This window comes from Anolis sagrei, chromosome 13, assembly GCF_037176765.1.
Source record: "Anolis sagrei isolate rAnoSag1 chromosome 13, rAnoSag1.mat, whole genome shotgun sequence".
NCBI classification, from domain to species: Eukaryota; Metazoa; Chordata; class Lepidosauria; order Squamata; family Dactyloidae; genus Anolis; species Anolis sagrei.
In genome coordinates this window covers 12,921,538-12,942,794 of record NC_090033.1, presented here as the reverse complement: position 1 = coordinate 12,942,794, position 21,257 = coordinate 12,921,538, and the positions used below count along the sequence as shown (strand labels likewise).

The 21,257-nt window shown below is 41.8% G+C and overlaps 1 protein-coding gene across 1 annotated transcript; it reads right to left on the bottom strand.

Moving 5' to 3' along the window:
• Positions 1-5,173: 5,173 nt before the first annotated feature.
• LOC132764926 (arylacetamide deacetylase-like 3) lies at positions 5,174-19,689 on the bottom strand. The gene is made up of 4 exons (XM_060759095.2): positions 19,405-19,689; positions 15,642-15,858; positions 11,737-11,800; positions 5,174-6,057 (listed from the first exon to the last, which is right to left on the bottom strand). The coding sequence occupies exons 1-4, from the start codon at positions 19,579-19,581 to the stop codon at positions 5,283-5,285; spliced, it is 1,233 nt and encodes a 410-aa protein (XP_060615078.2). The 5' UTR covers positions 19,582-19,689; the 3' UTR covers positions 5,174-5,282.
• Between the last annotated feature and the right edge of the window lie 1,568 nt (positions 19,690-21,257).

The following is a 21,257-nucleotide window of genomic DNA, read 5'->3' as shown; positions in this document are numbered from 1 at the left end:
CTTATTTCCTCTCTCGTCTTTTGATAGTAGTTGCAGATTTGGTTAAGATTTACAAACTCATTTCCTACTTCCTCCTCTTTCCATGTAAATAATACTTCCTTTGGAGTGTTTAATAAAAATCTATTATGAAAAAAATCACAACAAATCAAAATCAATTAACTTGACAGCAATGAAAAACAAGAACAAATTGAGAGATCGAAAGAAGAGTAATTTACTGCTCTGCGTTCTTATTGGAAGGAAGTACACCTTATTGAATTCTGAAGATTCGTAATACACAGAATTCATGATGTTCATAAAACTTTATTAATAAAAATATTTTCCATATACATTATGCATATAAGAGTGCAAACATCGGAGGTGAACAATGAATCACACGCAATCACCACCCAAGAATGGCAAATAGTTTATATCAAACATTGAATGGCTGGATTGCATCATCTTTCACCAAACGTCCATTCTGCATCTCAAAGATTGTTCATGTCTTCATTCAACATCTAATGTTGAATGATTGTAACTTTGGTCTGAAACTATCGGATTTTTCTGATAGAGCTCCATGGCGTTCAATAGGCGGTCATCATAATAATCTTATTTGTGGACGACACCAAAGTAGCACCAGATAACTTCATAGTATTTTGCATTCTTACAAAATATAATACAGCCCTCAAACCTGTAACAACTAGAACGAACCTATGGAATTAATGTGATTTTCCTACATGCTGGCTTGCCATTCAATCATCGATTCCCTGTGTCCGCAGCAGCTGGGAGTAAATAACACTATATAACTAAATTTATATTTTTAATTTATATTTTAAAATATTTTTTTTCAAATATAAATTTGAAAAAAATCTGTTCTTGGTTTGAAAAAAATGTATGCTTAATAGTGTGGTACTTTGAAAGTAGTTGTTCTACTCCAAAATATTTTGTTTTTGTGGCTGCCACAAACCATGTTGAATTGGTTGACTCCATGAGATAATTTTTTAGTTTAATAAACTTTATCCATGTGTTTATGATGGAACCAATTAAGAAATGACTTTGATAACTCATGTTACGTAGTGTAATCATTGCCATAATCTTTACGAGAGATTTAGGATTGTCTGCTCGCCCACCTATCCCAAAAATATCTATCCTATTTCACTTGGACATGCCTAACATTTTAAAAATTTTAACCATTACTTTTGACCCTGCCTCCGGTTTTTAATGCGTCGTGATATTATTGTTATTGTTTTTGCTTTGTTTACGAGTTTATTTATTGTTGTATTGTTGTTGTTGTTTTATTGATGTATTTGGGCTCTGTCTCTTGTAAGCCGCACCGAGTCCTGCGGGAGATGGTAGCGGGGTATAAATAAAGGTTTATTATTATTATTATTATCATCGAGAGATCAAAGGACTGGATTATAGAGCGATCTTTAGAGATTTGTAATAGATGGCCTGAGGAGCAGGCTATCTATCACTAATTTTGATAATGTGTTGGAAGGCATTAATCTCAAAGCTGTTATGATCTAGACCTGAGGAGGGGGATTGCTTGCACCTGAACCTAAACTGGTGCATGGGGGTGCCCCATACGACACCCAGGAAGTTCTTGAGAAGTTTCACCCAAAGCTATGTCACCTGTACAGGTAGATTACCACTTGCACTATTTTCTTTCCCATCTAAAAGTGTGCAATTGCCGATCAGAGATAAGAAGGGAAGGTCTAGGATGGAGAGAATCAGTAATGTTATCTCTGATCAGAGATGTGCTTCAGGGAGGTTATCTTCCCAGCTTTTATCCACCCGAAAGATTGGAAGCAGGAGAAGCTAACCCAATCCAGGTGCCTGGGTTGGGACTCAGCTTCACAAGCCATGATTTCGTGGCCTCTTGTGACCTTCAGGTGAATCAGAGGCCTACTACAGTCACGCTTCCAGAAAATGAGGACCATTCTGCTGGGGTCGATGAGCAGTAACACTATTGCCCATGACATTGCTCCCCTCCATCATGACATTATAAAGAATGAATGTTTTGAATTCATGCAGAGGAACAGAAAAACAGGCCTGAAGAAAACCAACATGGAGTTCTCGCAAAGCATTATGTGGGACGAACTTGACAGTCGAAGCGAGGAAGCAGCAAGGCATAACTGAGTGACAATGAACAATACGGTGTGCGGCCAAGCATGTAAGGAGGATAAGGAGTGTGTAGGTGTACCCCATAAGTCATGAGGTCTGGAATGCGAATATCCTGAAAGTTGAAAAGAACAAGGACTTGAAATAACAGAACAGCCTGATTATTAAGAAGAAGAAAAATGGATTTTGGTCTATAAATGCAGGGGACCCCAAGAGCATGCACGCTTCCTGATCCATCGCAACGGAGCATCCGCACCTCCTCGGAAAAGACTGATCATCTTCGCCGGAGGAGGCCTGTGTGTGCGTGAGTATGCGTGAATGTGTGTGTGCACAAGAGCTCTCCTTGATGTCATTCTGATATGATTCTGTGATGATTGTATTTCAATAAATGTTACAAGAATAGTAGGCCTGGGTAACAACGGAAAAATTTGTTTCTAAACTCGTTTCGTTTTTAGGGGGTCCATTGCGTTTCATTTTTTAAAAGAATTCCGAATTTTTCTTTTAAATTTTTTTGTTATTTACGAAATTTCGTAAATTTCGTATTGATTCGTTAATGGCGGACGCGATTGCGCAATACACTAAAAAAACCCTCCAAATGGGACAGGGGGGACTTCTGAAGCTTCCCTCTCCCTCTGTTGTTGATAGGCCTGGGTAACAACGCAAAAATTTGTTTCTAAAATCGATTTGTAATTGGGGTGTTTTTTTGTTTCGATATTTAAAATAATTACAAAATTTTCCAAAAAAAAAGTTCGGTATTTACGAAATTTCGTAAATATTTACAAAACATTTTGTAAAGATGGCGCCCTTTTTTTTTCAATATTTTTTAAATATTTTTTAAATTTAATTATTAATTTTGTAGAATAGGGAGGGGAAATTATTATTGAGGGAAGGCAGGCACTCACTCTGGCGGGCCCTCTCGCTCGCCGCTCGCTCGCCGCTCGCCCTCTCGCTCGCCGCTCGCCCTCTCGCTCGCCCTCTCGCTCGCCGCTCGCCCTCGCCCTCTCGCTCGACGCTCGCCCTCTCGCTCGCCCTCTTGCTTGCTCAGCCAGCGCCGAGAGAGGAGAGCTCCCAGCAAGCCAGGCGGCCATCTTACGTATTTCCGAAATGGACGGAAATACAAAATTTTTTGGCGCCTGCCGTTTCGATATTTAAAAACACTTCCAGGTTTAAAAATAAGTTTTGTAATCGTTTCGTAATTCAAAAATTAACGAATTTTTTAACGAATTACGAATTAACGAAACGAATTGACCAGCCCTAGTTGTTGACTGTTGGTGTGATAATTTATTTTTTTATCACTGATAAAACAAACAACAACTATAAAACTTGCACCAGACATACGGAAATAATAACGAAACAATTTCGAAACGATTTCGAAACGATTTCGAACCAATTATGAAACAATTACGAAATGAATTGAAAAATTCGTTTCGATTTTTAGTTGCTCCTGAATGGCTCAATATCGGATCGTAAGCTAATTTAAATACGCATCAATAACGAATTACGAAATTAACGAACGAAACCGCCCAGCCCTAAATAATAGTGTCAAACCCAAATTTGGTCTCTAAAGTATCTCATTGATCTAAACTACCTTACTATTCCTTGAACACTCTGCACAAAGAACAGGAACCTCTTTGGGTTCATAACAATGTGGAGATCATACATGATGCAAACCACCTGGATGTTGCCTATGTGAGTGCGTACAATCTCCAAGACACAATATATAAACATTAGGCCTGGGTAACAACGGAAAAATTTGTTTCTAAAATCGATTCGTTTTTTGGGGTTTTTTGCGTTTCGATATTTAAAAGAATTCCGAAATTTTCCTTAAAAAAAGTTCGATATTTACGAAATTTCGTAAATGGTAAAAAAATTTACAAAACAATAACAAAACAATAACGAATCGATTCGTTAATGGCGGCCGCGATCGCGCAATACGCTAAAAAAAATTCTGAAGCTTCCCTCTCCCTCCGTTGTTGACTGTTGGTGTGATATTACAATTTTTTTTCACTAATTAAACAAAAAACAACTATAAAACTTGCCCCAGACATGCGGAAATAATAACGAAACGACCTCAATCCAATAACGAAACAAATACATAACGAAATACGAAGCATTTACGAAACGAATTGAAAAATTCGTTTCATTTTTAAGTTGCTCCAGAATGGTTCGTGTACAGAAGTGTTTATTATAATGTGTTTAAATCTGTATTTGTGTTTTACATTGGTTGCCTGTGGGTGGAGCGGCCCAGCTGTGAGAGATATGTTGCCATGGAAACAAGGCCGAAGAGGAGGTGGGAGGAGCTTAGAGAGAAAAAGGTTTGAAAGTGACAGTTAAGTTTGAGTCAGGAGGAAGAGACCCTGAGAGAGAGCAGAGTCAGATAGGGACTCTGAGAGAATAGCAGAGTCAGGGAAGAGACTCTGAGGAGTGAAGAAGTGTAGAGTTAGTTTAGTGTTCGTGAATATTTCTTCAGCTAGGGAGCTGAAGGGTAAAACCTTGTTAGATTTCTTTAGTTAAAAAGAACTATCAGAGGCTTTGTACGATTGCCAGTCGGTGGAAGACTGGAGTTCTATTATTTGATCCAGTATAGATCAAACAGTGAGAATATTCACAGCAGGGAACACTGAATAATAGACACCTTCACCAGAGCAAGAGTTTAAAAGTTGTAACATCAAAGGCTGAATTATATCTCTACCAAGTCATATTGTAACCATCAAGTATATGCCAAGCATAACCTCTCCATATTGTAACCATCAAGTATATGCCAAGCTGAACATCTTTATATTGCAACCACAAGCTTTGTTCAACAATAAACTTGTTCTCTTTGTTATTTTAAAAACTGCCTCAGCTCCATTGATTTTATGTTCGGTGCATTCCACTCTACCAAAATTACCTCACAACGCAAACAGAGACTAACAGAGACTTTAATACCAGCGTCTCTATACATTATGGTGGCAGTTTAATTAGCATTGTCGGAGGTTCCTTACAGTTTTTGGTGGTCCCATTCGGTGGCGTTAATACTTCTTTGCAGTTCGTTATCGCTTCGTTAACAAAAAAATAACGAATTTTTAATGAATTACGAATTAACGAAACGAAACCGCCCAGCCCTAATAAACATGTATGTGAAATGGCACCAAACACACACAACTTCGTGGCCGCTATGGAGTTACAATTTCAGCAGAAAGCATTTATAAACTCTGGACAAATTCCGTGACACGATCCAGGATTTCTATCCCAGCAGGGAATGTGAGAAACCACAAGTCAATGCAGTTTATCACGCCATGGAACCCGTTTTCTGAATGGAACCAGCTGACTTTGACGCCGTTGTCCTCCAAGCGCTTCTTGTAGAGCAAGCTGTCGTCCCGAAGCACGTCGTATTCGCAAGTCACCATGAAAGTCTCCGGAAGCTGTCGAATGATGGCATCGTCAGCAAAAAGGCTAGAGAAAGAGATGTCAAGGATCTCCGGCAATTGTTCGTACACTTCGGGCTTGCAAGGAGCTTCTGGGATTTGTTGATAGCCTCTGCGCAGAGATCTCTCCGGAAGGTTCTCCAGGCTTATCCACTTGTTGCATTTCAGCCTCATTTCATCCGGCACGTGAGAACCCCTCAGCAGGTCGTCGGACAAAGAAGTGCTCTTTCCGAAATATTTCAGGCCATAGAAAGTCACGCTGTCCCGGAACAAGAGCGGCATCGCGCCGTTCTGCTGATAAGAAGGCAAGTTGAAGTCCATGGCTTGGGTACCCGCGTACATCAGGACTTGAGCTCTCAGTTTTGGAAGGTCGGGTCTCCCCACCAATTTCTGGGCAATTGCAGTGGCGTAATTGCCTCCGGCGCTGTCTCCGCCAATGACGATCTGGGAAGGATCCACCCCATAGATCTCGGCGTTTTTCATGAAGTGAACCGTCGCCGCGAGGCAGTCCTCACACTGTGTGGGGTACGGATGTTCGGGAGAGAGGCGATACCTGGAGAGTCGTAACACAAACACAAAGTTAATCATCTGCGAAACCTTTCCAACCATTCCCAAACTGACATTCAACGAAGAGTGTCTTTGTTTACGACCAACAGTTTCCATCATATTCAACACCACCTGAGCTCTGCGAGTGCAGCATTTTTCCGAATGAAGCAGAGAGTGTTTGCCATCCGTCAAAGAGCATTCTGAATTCCACTAACAATGGAATTGAACCAAACTTGGCAAACAGGACTTCCAAGACCAACAGAAAATACTAGGAGGGTTTTGGTGGGCATTGGCCTTGAGTTTTGGAGTTATAGTTCACCTTCATCCAGAGAGCACTGTGGACTCAAATGATGGATCTGGACCAAACTTGGTGCGAATACTCGGTATGCCCAAATATGAACACAGATGGAATTTGGGGGAAATAGACCTTGACATTTGGGAGTTGTGGTTGCTGGGATTTATAGTTCACCTACCATCAAAGAGCATTCTGAATTCCACTAATGATAGAATTGAAACAAACTTGGCAAACAGAACTTCCAAGACCAACAGAAAATACTAGGAGGGGTTTGGTGGGCATTGGCCTTGAGTTTTGGAGTTATAGTTCACCTTCATCCAGAGAGCACTGTGGACTCAAATGATGGATCTGGACCAAACTTGGTGTGAATACTCGGTATGCCCAAATATGAACACAGATGGAATTTGGGGGAAATAGACCTTGACATTTGGGAGTTGTGGTTGCTGGGATTTATAGTTCACCTACCATCAAAGAGCATTCTGGATTCCACTAATCATAGAATTGAACCAAACTTAGCTAACAGGACTTCCAACACCAACAGAAAATACTAGGAGGAGTTTGGTGGGCATTGACCTTGAGTTTTGGAGTTATAGTTCACCTTCATCCAAAGATGACTGTGGACTCAAACAATGATGGATCTGGACCAAACTTGGTGCGAATACTCCGTATGCCCAAATATGAACACAGATGGAATTTGGGGGAAATAGACCTTGACATTTGGGAGTTGTGGTTGCTGGGATTTATAGTTCACCTACCATCAAAGAGCATTCTGAATTCCACTAATTATAGAATTGAACCAAACTTGGCAAACAGGACTTCCAAGACCAACAGAAAATACTAGGAGGAGTTTGGTGGGCACTGACTTTGAGTTTTGGAGTTATAGTTCACCTTCATCCAAAGAGGACTGTGGACTCATACAATGATGGATCTGGACCAAACTTGGTGTGAATACTCCGTATGCCCAAATATGAACACAGATGGGGTTTGGGGGAAATAGACCTTGACATTTGGGAGTTGTAGCTGCTGGGATTTATAGTTCACCTACCATCAAAGAGCATTCTGAATTCCACTAATGATAGAATTGAACCAAACTTGACAAACAGGACTTCCAAGACCAACAGAAAATACTAGGAGGGGTTTGGTGGGCATTGACCTTGACATTTTGAGTTATAGTTCACCTTCATCCAGAAAGCACTGTGGACTCAAACAATGATGGATCTGGATCAAACTTGGTGCGAATACTCCGTATGCCCAAATATGAACACAGATGGGGTTTGGGGGAAATAGACCTTGACATTTGGGAGTTGTAGCTGCTGGGATTTATAGTTAACCTACTATCAAAGAGCATTCTGAATTCCACTAATTATAGAATTGAACCAAACCTGGCAAACAGGACTTCCAAGACCAACAGGAAATACTAGGAGGAGTTTGGTGGGCACTGACTTTTAGTTTTGGAGTTATAGTTCACTTCATCCAGAGAGCACTGTGGACTCAAATGATGGATCTGGACCAAACTTGGTGTGAATACTCGGTATGCCCAAATATGAACACAGATGGGGTTTGGGGGAAATAGACCTTGACATTTGGGAGTTGTGGTTGCTGGGATTTATAGTTCACCTACCATCAAAGAGCATTCTGAATTCCACTAATGATAGAATTGAACCAAAGTTGGCAAACAGGACTTCCAAGACCAACAGAAAATACTAGGAGGGTTTTGGTGGGCATTGGCCTTGAGTTTTGGAGTTATAGTTCACCTTCATCCAAAGAGGACTGTGGACTCAAACAATGATGGATCTGGACCAAACTTGGTGCGAATACTCCATATGCCCAAATATGAACACAGATGGGGTTTGGGGAAAATAGACCTTGACATTTGGGAGTTGTGGTTGCTGGGATTTATAGTTCAGCTACAATCAAAGAGCATTCTGCACCCCACCAAACTTCCTACACAGAACCCCCATGACCAACAGAACATACTGTGTTTTCTTATGATCTTTGGTGATCCTTTTGACACCCCCTCATGACCCCCCCCCCCCCCCAGAGATCCCCAGGTTGAGAAATGCTGCCTTCAGGCCATCCAGTCCAATTCCCTTCACCAGGGCAAGAAAATATAAGCCCTCCTGGCAAAAAGCCATCCAGCCATATAGATAGATAGATAGATATGATTCACACACAGAGAGATATAGTATCATAGATTCGAAAGGGACCCCTCAAGAAGAACTATTATATGTTACACGAATTGACACGAAATTTGGACACGACACCCCTAACAGACCGACGAGTGACCCTCACTCATAAACCCCTCCCAAAATATAGCAAAAAAGAATGTAAAATCCCAAAAAAGCAAAATGATGATACAATGCATGTGTGAAAACAACAGCTCCCAGCATCCCCGAGACCAGGCCCTTTAGTGGACGAAAATGATCCAAATGCACTGCTTCCAAAATGCAAGCTTTCTTCTCCTTGGGTTTCTTTGAGAGCATCCCAATCCCTGCAGATTTCCAATTTCCTATTCCTGGACTGCAACTCCCAGCATTCCTCCAGATAGATAGATAGATTAGATAGAGGTAGAGGTAGAGAGATAGATAGGTAGATTGATCAAGAGGACTGCTGGGAGCTGCAGTCCAAGAATAGGTAGAGAAGAAAGGAGAGAAAGAGGAAGGGAAAGAAAACAGGGGAAGGAAGGGAAGAGAAAGAGAAGGAAGGAAGGAAGGAAGGAAGGGAGAGAAAGAAAGTAAAAGGGGAAGGAAGGAAGGGAAGAGGCAGAGAAGGAAAGAGAGAAAGAAAAAGGGAAAGGAGGAGGAAGGGAAGAGGAAGGGAAGGTAGGAAGGAAGGAAAGAAAGAAAAGGGGAAGAAAGGAAGGGGAGAGGAAGAGAAGGAAGGAGAGAAAGAAAAAAGGAAAGGAGGAGGAAGGGAAGAGGAAGAGAAGGTAGGAAGGAAGGAAAGAAAGAAAAGGGGAAGAAAGGAAGGGAAGAGGAAGAGAAGGAAGGAGAGAAAGAAAAGGGAGAAAGGGGAGAGGAAGGGAAGAGGAAGAAAAGAAAGGAAGGAAGGAAGGAAAAAAGGAAGAGGAAGAGAAGGAAGGAGAGAAAGAAAAAAGGAAAGGAGGAGGAAGGGAAGAGGAAGAGAAGGTAGGAAGGAAGGAAAGAAAGAAAAGGGGAAGAAAGGAAGGGAAGAGGAAGAGAAGGAAGGAGAGAAAGAAAGGGGAAAGAAAAGGGGGAGGAAGGGAATAGGAAGAGAAGGAAGGAAGGGAGAGAAGGAAAGAAAAAAGGGAAGGAAGGGAAGAGGAAGAGAAGGAAGGGGAGAAAGAAAAAGGAAAAGAAAAGGGGGAGGAAGGGAAGAGGAAGAGAAGGAAGGAAGGAAGGGAGAGAAGGAAAGAAAAAAGGGAAGGAAGGGAAGAGGAAGAGAAGGAAGGAAGGAAGGGAGAGAAGGGAAGAGGAAGAGAAGGAAGGAAAGAAAAAGAGAAAGAAAAGGGGGAGGAAGGGAAGAGGAAGAAAGGAAAGAAGGAAGGAGGGAAGGAAGGAAGGAGAGAAGGAAAGAAAAAAGGGAAGGAAGGAAGGAAGGGAAGAAGGAGGGAAGGAAGGAAGGAGAGAAAGAAGAAAGGAGGGGAAGGGAGGAAAGGGGTAGAGAAGGAAGGAAAGAAAGAAGGAGAAAGATGGAGGGAAGGTTGGCCACAACAACGAGTGGCAGGTACAGCTAGTAGTAGTTATAACTGTTTTTGTTGAATTAGTTGAGATATTCATTGAAAGACTAGAGTGAAGTGTCCTATAGCAAGGTGTCCCTCCATCAAAAAGGAAGTTTTGGCAATTGAATCAACTTTTCCCATAGAAACAATTAGGAAATGACAGTTATAACCCAGGAGCAAAAAAACGTGTTACATAGTGTAATCATCACCTATAACATCAAGGCTTGCGTGCCAATTGAGTCTGGGATAATAACTCACACTCTTTCCTGGTGACACATTAAGAGTTATATATGCACAACCGACACATATTCCCGTTTGTTCCCCAGTGGCATGACTCCTACTAGTCTTGACATGTATGTGCATTGTGAAATTGTAGCGCCTTAGCGTGCATCTACACTTCAACTGCTGTGACTCAATACTATGCTGGCATAAAGGCTCCCCATGGCTAAACCCAGGTGTCCTTAATGTGCTACACATTTCTACCATTTAGATTCTACATTAAAGGCTATGCTTCCTTCCTGAAGTATCCTGGAAAGGAAAGAAGTGGAAAGAAGTGACAAGTGGAGTGCCGCAGGGTTCCGTCCTGGGCCCGGTCCTGTTCAACATCTTGATTAATGACTTAGATGAAGGGCTAGAAGGCAGGATCATCAAGTTTGCAGATGACACCAAATTGGGAGGGATAGCCAATACTCCAGAGGACAGGAGCAGAATTCAAAACGATCTTAACAAAATGAAGTTCAACAGTGACAAATGTAAGATACTCCACTTTGGCAAAAAAAAATGAAATGCAAAGATACAGAATGGGGGACAATGCCTGGCTCGAGAGCAGTACGTGTGAAAAAGATCTTGGAGTCCTCGTGGACAACAAGTTAAACATGAGCCAACAATGTGATGTGGCGGCAAAAAAAGCCAATGGGATTTTGGCCTGCATCAAGAGGAGCCTAGTGTCTAGATCTAAGGAAGTCATGCTACCCCTCTATTCTGCTTTGGTTAGACCACATCTGGAATATTGTGTCCAATTCTGGGCACCACAATTCAAGAGAGATATTGACAAGCTGGAATGTGTCCAGAGGAGGGCGACTAAAATGATCAAGGGTCTGGAGAACAAGCCCTATGAGGAGCGGCTTAGGGAACTGGGCATGTTTAGCCTGAAGAAGAGAAGGCTGAGAGGAGATATGATAGCCATGTATAAATATGTGAGAGGAAGCCACAGGGAGGAGGGAGCAAGCTTGTTTTCTGCTTCCTTGGAGACTAGGACGCAATGGAACAATGGCTTCAAACTACAAGAGAGGAGATTCCATCTGAACATGAGGAAGAACTTCCTGACTGTGAGAGCCGTTCAGCAGTGGAACTCTCTGCCCCGGAGTGTGGTGGAGGCTCCTTCTTTGGAAGCTTTTAAGCAGAGGCTGGATGGCCATCTGTCAGGGGTGATTTGAATGCAATATTCCTGCTTCTTGGCAGAATGGGGTTGGACTGGATGGCCCATGAGGTCTCTTCCAACTCTTTGATTCTATGATTCTATGATGTGTAGTTTCATGAGAAGAACCATGAGCAGGATTCGATGCTAGTGTCCTTTACAAAAGCGACTCACTCTCGTGATATTCCAATAGATATAAGTTGACTGCTAGTTGTGGAAGTACATGGCAAGGCAAATCCATCAAGTTATACAAGAAGCCAGTGCAAAATGTGTGTTGTTTGGATTCACTTACCCCACAGATACAAGCACTGCTTGGCTGTCCTTGGCAAGTTTAGAGCAAACGTCTTGGTAGTAATCTATGGGAGAAGAAACAGGGGGTTAGGTGGCCAAAAAGGAAGAAATCTTGACCAACATTATAATGCGCTTACAAAGTGAGTGGGTGTGGATTTCACTGCTATGATTCTACTTGAACTGCCACAGCAACATTTTATGGGAGTTGTAGTTGAGCAAGGCACCAGCACTCTTTAGTATGTGTGAATCCATTCTGTTTTAGATCTGTTTCTGCTTCAAATTTCAGGTGCTCTCCATTCTGCTTTTGGGAGATTATGGGGGGGGGGGGGGGGCATTCGGATTCGGGATTTGGAATATTCCCAAAAATAGAATGGGGGAAAGGCGGGAGCACCTGAAAATAGAACGAAACCAGAACAAAACCAGAGTTGAAACAGAAGGAAAGCAAAACAAAAACAGAACAAAAACAAAATGAAACCAGGACAAAATCAGAGTGAAAACAGAATAAAGGCAAAATAAAAACAATGAAAACAGAACAAAACCAGAACAAAAAGAACAAAAACAGAACAAAACCAGAACAAAAACAAAGTCAAAACAAAAGAAAAGCAGAACAAAAACAGAACAAAACAATGAAAACAGAACAAAACCAGAACAAAAACAATGAAAACAGAACAAAACCAGAACAAAAACAATGAAAACAGAACAAAACCAGAGTGAAAAAAGCAGAACAAAAACAGAAGAAGTACAATGAAAACAGAACAAAACCAGAGTGAAAGCAGAAGGAAAACAAAACAAAAGCAGAACAAAAACAATGAAAACAGGACAAAACCAGAGTGAAAAAAGCAGAACAAAAACAGAACAAGAACAATGAAAACAGAACAAAACCAGAGTGAAAGCAGAAGGAAAGCAAAACAAAAGCAGAACAAACACAATGAAAACAGAAACTAAACCAGGACAAAACCAGAGTGAAAACAGAAGAAAAGCAAAACAAAAACAGAACAAAAACAATGAAAACAGAACAAAACCAGAACAAAAACAATGAAACCAGAACAAAACCAGAGTGAAAACAGAAGAAAAGCAAAACAAAAACAGAACAAAAACAATGAAACAGAACAAATCCAGAACAAAAACAATGAAACCAGAACAAAACCAGAGTGAAAACAGAAGAAAAGCAAAACAAAAACAGAACAAAAACAATGAAACAGAACAAATCCAGAACAAAAACAATGAAAACAGAACAAAACCAGAGTGAAAAAAGCAGAACAAAAACAGAACAAGAACAATGAAAACAGAACAAAACCAGAGTGAAAGCAGAAGGAAAGCAAAACAAAAAGCAGAACAAAAACAATGAAAACAGAAACTCAACCAGGACAAAACCAGAGTGAAAACAGAAGAAAAGCAAAACAAAAACAGAACAAAAACAATGAAAACAGAACAAAACCAGAACAAAAACAATGAAAACAGAACAAAACCAAAACAAAACCAGAGTGAAAAAAGCAGAACAAAAACAATGAAAACAGAACAAAACCAGGACAAAACCAGTGAAAACAGGAGGAAAGCAAAACAAAAACAGAACAAGAACAATGAAAACAAAAAACAAAACCAGAACAAAACCAGAGTGAAAACAAAAGAAAAGCAAAACAAAACCAAAACAATGAAAACAGAATGAAACCAGAACAAAACCAGAGTGAAAAAAGCAGAACAAAAACAGAACAAGAACAATGAAAACAGAACAAAACCAGAACAAAACCAGAGTGAAAACAGAAGGAAAGCAAAACAAAAGCAGAACAAAAACAATGAAAACAGAACAAAACCAGAACAAAACCAGAGTGAAAAAAGCAGAACAAAAACAGAACAAGAACAATGAAAACAGAACAAAACCAGAGTGAAAGCAGAAGGAAAGCAAAACAAAAAGCAGAACAAAAACAATGAAAACAGAAACTAAACCAGGACAAAACCAGAGTGAAAACAGAAGAAAAGCAAAACAAAAACAGAACAAAAACAATGAAAACAGAAGAAAAGCAGAACAAAAACAATGAAAACAGATCAAAACCAGAGTGAAAAAAGCAGAACAAAAACAGAACAAGAACAATGAAAACAGAACAAAACCAGAGTGAAAGCAGAAGGAAAGCAAAACAAAAGCAGAACAAAAACAATGAAAACAGAAACTAAACCAAGACAAAACCAGAGTGAAAACAGAAGAAAAGCAGAACAAAAACAGAACAAAAACAATGAAAACAGAACAAAAACAGAACAAGTACAATGAAAACAGAACAAAACCAGAGTGAAAGCAGAAGGAAAACAAAACAAAAGCAGAACAAAAACAATGAAAACAGATCAAAACCAGAGTGAAAAAAGCAGAACAAAAACAGAACAAGAACAATGAAAACAGAACAAAACCAGAGTGAAAGCAGAAGGAAAGCAAAACAAAAGCAGAACAAAAACAATGAAAACAGAAACTAAACCAAGACAAAACCAGAGTGAAAACAGAAGAAAAGCAAAACAAAAACAGAACAAAAACAATGAAAACAGAACAAAACCAGAACAAAAACAATGAAAACAGAACAAAAACAGAGTGAAAAAAGCAGAACAAAAACAGAACTAGAACAATGAAAACAGAACAAAACCAGAGTGAAAGCAGAAGGAAAGCAAAACAAAAAGCAGAACAAAAACAATGAAAACAGAAACGAAACCAGGACAAAACCAGAGTGAAAACAGAAGAAAAGCAAAACAAAAACAGAACAAGAACAATGAAAACAGAACAAAACCAGAACAAAAACAATGAAAACAGAACAAAACCAGGATAAAACGAGAGAAAACAGAAGAAAAGCAAAACAAAAACAGAACAAAAAACAATGAAAACAGAATAAAATGAGAGCAAAACTAGAGCTGAAACAGAAGGAAAGCAAAATAAAAACAGAACAAAACCAAAATGAAAACAGAACGAAAACAGAGTGAAAACAGAAGGAAAGCAAAACAAAAGCAGAACAAAAACAATGAAAACAGAAACGAAACCAGGACAAAACCAGAGTGAAAACAGAAGAAAAGCAAAACAAAAACAATGAAAACAGAAACAAAAACAGAACAAAACCAGAGTAAAAACAAAAAAAGCAAAACAAAAACAGAACAAAAACAATGAAAACAGAACAAAACCCAAAGAAAACCAGAGTGAAAGCAGAAGGAAAGCAAAACAAAAACGGAACAAAAACAATGAAAACAGAACGAAAACAGAACGAAACCAGAGTGAAAATGTTTTTGTTCTGGTTTCCTATTTTTATTTTGTTTTTGTTCTGTTTTTGTTTTGCTTTCATTTCGTTTTTGTTTTGCTTTCATTTCGTTTTTGTTCTGTTTTCATTCTGTTTTCATTTTCATTTTGTTCTGCTTTTGTTCTGTTTTGGTTCTGTTTTTATTTTGCTTTCCTTTTGTTTTCACTCTGGTTTTGTCCTGGTTTTGTTTCTGTTTTCATTGTTTCTGTCCTGTTTTTGTTTTGCTTTCCTTCTGTTGCAGCTCTGGTTTTGTTCTGGTTTCGTTCTATTTTCATTGTTTTTGTTCTGTTTTCGTTCTGTTTTTGTTCTGCTCTGTTTTAATTTTGTTTTTGTTCTGTTTTTATTTTGCTTTCCTTCTGTTTTCACTCTGGTTTTGTCCTGGTTTTGTTTCTGTTTTCATTGTTTTTGTTCTGCTTTTGTTTTGCTTTCCTTCTGAAATGAAAACAGAACAAAACCAAAGTGAAAACAGAATGGATTCTATGCCATTTTCACCCTTCTACTCTTTGGGAGGGAAAGCCTTGTAAAACAATCACTCCTAGGTATCTATTACACAAAGCCATGGCACTAAACTGCACTATTTCAACAGTGTAGATGCATCATTATTCCCAGGGAAGAGGACACAGAATGGCCGGTCATCTCTTACCAATGCTTCCCATCATTCCGGCTCCCCCGTGGAAGAACACGAATCCTTTCCTTCGGCCAGCAGAGGGAGCTTTCGGCTGGTAGATCCGAACCGGCACTCCATCGAAACAAAGGTCCTTGGTGGAGAGGCTGGGATGTAGCTTTGCGATCTTGAGATTCAACATGAAACGGGTAAAGTTGATTTGTTTGCAGAGGCCCAACCATTCGAGGATCTTGCCCTGTTTGGAAGAACAACATCAAATGAAAGACGGGACGACGATCTTTGGATGGATAGCGCTACGCAACAAAATTTTGGAATCTGTTCCTGGTTTGGAAGTGTGATTTTCCCTTTCATTGTGCAATTGAAAGCAATTGGTCTACTCCAGAAACTTTGTGTGGTTGCCACAAACTATTGTTGAATTGGTTGCGACTCTCGCAAAACGAGCTGCAGGATGTCTCACAAAAACAAAGTCTCCAAACTGTAGCCCAAGATCCAAATGTCCTGGGATGATTCGTAGTCCTACAAGGTCTTGAGACTTCTTGGCCTCACCAAGCTATGACTCCCAACATTCCATAGTATTGAGCCGATGGCTGTTCAATAGGACCAAACGGCAGTAGATGGCTGTTCAATAGAACCAAACGGCATTAATTCCACCATATAGATGCACCTTACCACTTCTTTCATTCCTTGAAGTCCTCCATGTAATCTTGTAACTGGACTGGATAGTCCTTGTGGTCTCTTCCAATTCTATTGCCCTATGATATCTTTAGCTCTTTGGAGTTCACCATCTGCCCTGATCTGATGTCTAGCTTCACCGCTCTCGACATATTTGGTAGGCTGACCAACCACCACCCGTTTGACCAATCCAGAGCCTATTTCGAATTTCTGTATCCCCAGAAAATTACTTAGGTGATCCCTCGTCACTTGAGGATGATGGTCCTCCAGATGTGGTGTCTTGGTGGAGGGTACGTAGATAGCTGTGGAGCCCTATTCTTGAGCCAGATGTTCTCCGATAGTGAGAACATTGGTTTCCAGATGGAAGGAGGTCCTGGTTGGGATTGGCTTGATGTATCTTCCTCTTGGCACGTTTCTCCCTTTTGACTCCTATTCGTGCCTCTTCGAATTCTGCACTACTGCTGGTCACAGCTGACCTCCAGTTAGAGCACTCAAGGGCCAGGGCTTCCCAGTTCTCGGTGTCTATTCCACAGTTTTTGAGGGTGGCTTTAAGCCCATCTTTCAATCTCTTTCCCTGTCCACCAACATTACGTTTCTCATTCTTGAGTTCGGAGTAGAGCAACTGCTTTGGGAGACGGTGATCTTTGGGCATTCGGAAAGTGTGGCCAGTCCAGCGAAGTTGATGGCGGAGGACCATCGCTTCAGTGCTGGTGGTCTTTGCTTCTTCCAGCACACTGACATTTGTCCGCCTGTCTTCCCAAGAGATTTGCAGGATTTTTCGAAGCCAGCGCTGATGGAATCGTTCCAGGAGTTGCATATGACATCCAAGCTCTGCAAGTGCAGCATTCTTCTGAATGAAGCAGAGAGTGTTTCCGTAGGGATACCAAGGTGATTGTTTATAAAGCCATTCTCCTCTCAAACCTGCGATAAGCCTTCAAAACGTGGACTGTCTACAGACGTCCACAAAAGTCAACATTGACACTGAAATGCAACACTGCCAGAGCTCTGCAAGTGCAGCATTCTTCCTAATGAAACAGAGAGTGTTTGAGGACTGGGATATCCATAGGAAGAAAATGTTGACCATTTCCGCTCCCTTGGCAGCCACCTCTCCACAAAAGTCAACATTGACACTGAAATACAACACCACCTGAGCTCTGCAAGTGCAGCGTTCTTCCAAATGAAGCAGAGAGCATTTGAGGACCGGGATATCCGTAGGGAGACCAAGGTGCTTGTTGATAAAGCCATTCTCCTCTCAACCCTGCTATAAGCCTTCAAAATGTGGACTGTCTACAGATGTCCACAAAAGTCAACATTGACACTGAAATGCAACACCATCAGAGCTCTGCAAGTGCAGCGTTCTTCCGAATGAAGCAGAGAGTGTTTGAGGAGCGGGACATCTGTAGGAGACCAAGGTGCTTGTTGATAAAGCCATTCTCCTCTCACTCCTGCTATAAGCCTTCAAAACGTGGACTGTATACAGACGTCCCCAAAAGTCAACATTGACACTGAAATGCAACACCACCAGAGCTCTGCAAGTGCAACATTCTTCCGAATGAAGCAGAGAGTGTTTGATGACCGGGACATCCGTAGGGATACCAAGGTGATTGTTTATAAAGCCATTCTCCTCTCAAAACTGCTATAATCCTTCAAAATGTGGACTGTCTACAGACGTCCACAAAAGTCAGCATTGACACTGAAATGCAACACCACCAGAGCTCTGCAAGTGCAGCGTTCTTCCGAATGAAGCAGAGAGTGTTTGAGGACTGGGACATCCATAGGGAGAAAATGTTGACCATTTCCGCTCCCTTGGCTGCCACCTCTCCACAAAAGTCAACATTGACACTGAAATACAACACCACCTGAGCTCTGCAAGTGCAGCGTTCTTCCGAATGAAGCAGAGAGTGTTTGAAGACTGGGACATCCATAGGGAGACCAAGGTGCTTGTTGATAAAGCCATTCTCCTCTCAACCCTGCTATAAGCCTTCAAAATGTGGACTGTCTACAGACGACCGCAAAAGTCAACATTGACACTGAAATACAACACCGCCAGAGCTCTGCAAGTGCAGCGTTCTTCCAAATGAAGCAGAGAGTGTTTGACGACCGGGACATCCGTAGGGATACCAAGGTGCTTGTTGATAAAGCCATTCTCCTCTCAAACCTGCTATAAGCCTTCAAAACGTGGACTGTCTACAGATGTCCACAAAAGTCAACATTGACACTGAAATGCAACACTGCCAGAGCTCTGCAAGTGCAGCGTTCTTCCAAATGAAGCAGAGAGTGTTTGAGGAGCGGGACATCTGTAGGAGACCAAGGTGCTTGTTGATAAAGCCATTGTCCTCTCACTCCTGCTATAAGCCTTCAAAACGTGGACTGTCTACAGACGTCTACAAAAGTCAACATTGACACTGAAATGCAACACCGCCTGAGCTCTGCAAGTGCAGCGTTCTTCTGAATGAAGCAGAGAGTGTTTGAGGACTGGGACATCCATAGGAAGAAAACGTTGACCATTTCCGCTCCCTTGGCAGCCACCTCTCCCAAAAGTCAACATTGACACTGAAATACAACACCACCTGAGCTCTGCAAGAGCAGCGTTCTTCCGAATGAAGCAGAGAGTGTTGGAGGACCGGGACATCCATAGGGAGACCAAGGTGCTTGTTGATAGAGCCATTCTCCTCTCAACCCTGCTATAAGCCTTCAAAATGTGGACTGTCTACAGACATCCACAAAAGTAAACATTGACACTGAAATGCAACACCGCCTGAGCTCTGCAAGTGCAGCATTCTTCAGAATGAAGCAGAGAGTGTTTGACGACCGGGACATCCATAGAGATACCAAGGTGCTTGTTGATATTCTCCTCTCAACCCTGCTATAAGCCTTCAAAACGTGGACTGTCTACAGACGTTCACAAAAGTCAACATTGACACTGAAATACAACATCACCTGAGCTCTGCAAGTGCAGCGTTCTTCCGAATGAAGCAGAGAGTGTTTGAGGAGCGGGACATCCGTAGGGAGACCAAGGTGCTTGTTGATAAAGCCATTGTCCTCCCAACCCTGACTGCTCCACAAACTAATCCACATCCCACCATTCTCTTGTAAACTCCCAACTTACCAGTGTCATTGTCATAATAAGTAAGCAGTGAAGGGTTCGAAGCTTCCATGGATGGTCAAATCCGGGGGCCATTGTCGTCTTGGACCGATCGTAGTAAATTGCCCAGGCGATTAGTACGAGTAAGCTAATGGCTGCCATTCTTCCTGCCCAAAGTAAGATGGGATACAAGTTCTCCATGTCCCCGATGGAATAAGGAGAACCTACCACCGCTGGAACTTATATGCAGGATGGACTACCAGTTGCTTCAACCAGAATATCTGTTTAGCTTTGTGTTGTTTTTGTATTGTCATGCTTCTTGGGACTGCCTACTGGTTGGCGAAATTGTTTCCGCCTCTTACACAAAGCCATCGGTGATTATTCATGTATTAGAAGAGGAGTCATGGATCACAATCGTTGTGAAATAGCTACGCCTGCTATTCAGATGTTCAACTGTGTCAAAGATGTTTGGGTGGCTTGGAGAAAATGGCCGAAATCGCAGACCCAAATCCCCCAGCTATGGCCGGCCTATCTAACTAATGGATTCAATTGGTTTTATACCATTGGGGTTCGCTAGTAGGGTCTATCCAACGGAGAAGACAATACAGACCCATGTGTTGTTTTAAGGAGTCCCCAGTAGCGCAATGGGTTAAACTCTTGTGCCGGCAGGACCGCTGACCAACAGGTCAGTGGTTTGAATCCGGGGATAATGGGTTGAGCTCCCTCCATCAGCTCCAGCTCCCCATGTGGGGACATGAGAGAACCCTCCCACAAGGATGGTAAAACATCAAACATCTGAGCAACGTCCCCTGGGCAACGTCCTTGCAGACGGCCAATTCTCTCACACCAGAAGCAACTTGCAAATTCGCTCCTGACACAGAAAAAAAATGTGTTGTTTTAGGCACTTTGTGCCATATGTACTTTACTTACTTAGGCGATCTCTCATAGTTTGAGGATGATGGTCCTCCAAGTTTGGTGTCTTGGTGGTGGGTCTGTAGGTGACTATGGAGTCCTATTCTTGACCTGCATCTTCTCCCGTATCGGTTTCCAGGTGGAAGGCGGTCCCAGTCGGGGTTGGCTTGATGCGCCTTCCTCTTGGCACGTTTCTCTCTTTCGCCCTCCATTCGTGCCTCTTCAAATTCTGCACAACTGCTGGTCACAGCTGACCTCCAGCTAGAGCGCTCAAGGGCCAGGGCTTCCCAGTTCTTGGTGTCTATGCCAGAGCTTTTAAGGTTGGCTTTGAGCCCATCTTTCAATCTCTTTTCCTGTCCACCAACATTCCGCTTCCCATTCTTGAGTTCGGAGCAGAACAACTGCTTTGGGAAACAGTGGTCAGGCATCCGGACAACGTAGCCAGTCCATTGGAGTTGATGATGGAGGAACATCGCTTCAGTGTTGGTGGTCTTTGCTTCTTCTTCCAACACGCTGACATTTGTCCGCCTGTCTTCCCAAGAGATTTGCAGGATTTTTTGGAGGCAAAACAGATGGAATCGTTCCAGGAGTTGCATGTGACGTCTGTAGACAGTCCACGTTTTGTAGGCGTATAGCAGGGTTGGGAGGACAATAGCTTTATAAACAAGCACCTTGCTATCCCTACGGATGTCCCAATCCTCAAACACTCTCTGCTTCATTCGGACGAATGCTGCACTTGCAGAGCTTAGGCGGTGTTGTATTTCAGTGTCAATGTTGAGGTCTATAGACAGTCCACATCTCGCAAGAGTATAGCAGTGTTGGGAGGACAATGGCTTTATAAACAAGCACCTAGGTCTCCCTACGAATTTCCCAATCCTCAAACACTCTCTGCTTCATTCGGACGAATGCTGCACTTGCAGAGCTCAGGCGGTGTTGTATTTCAGTGTCAATGTTGACGTCTATAG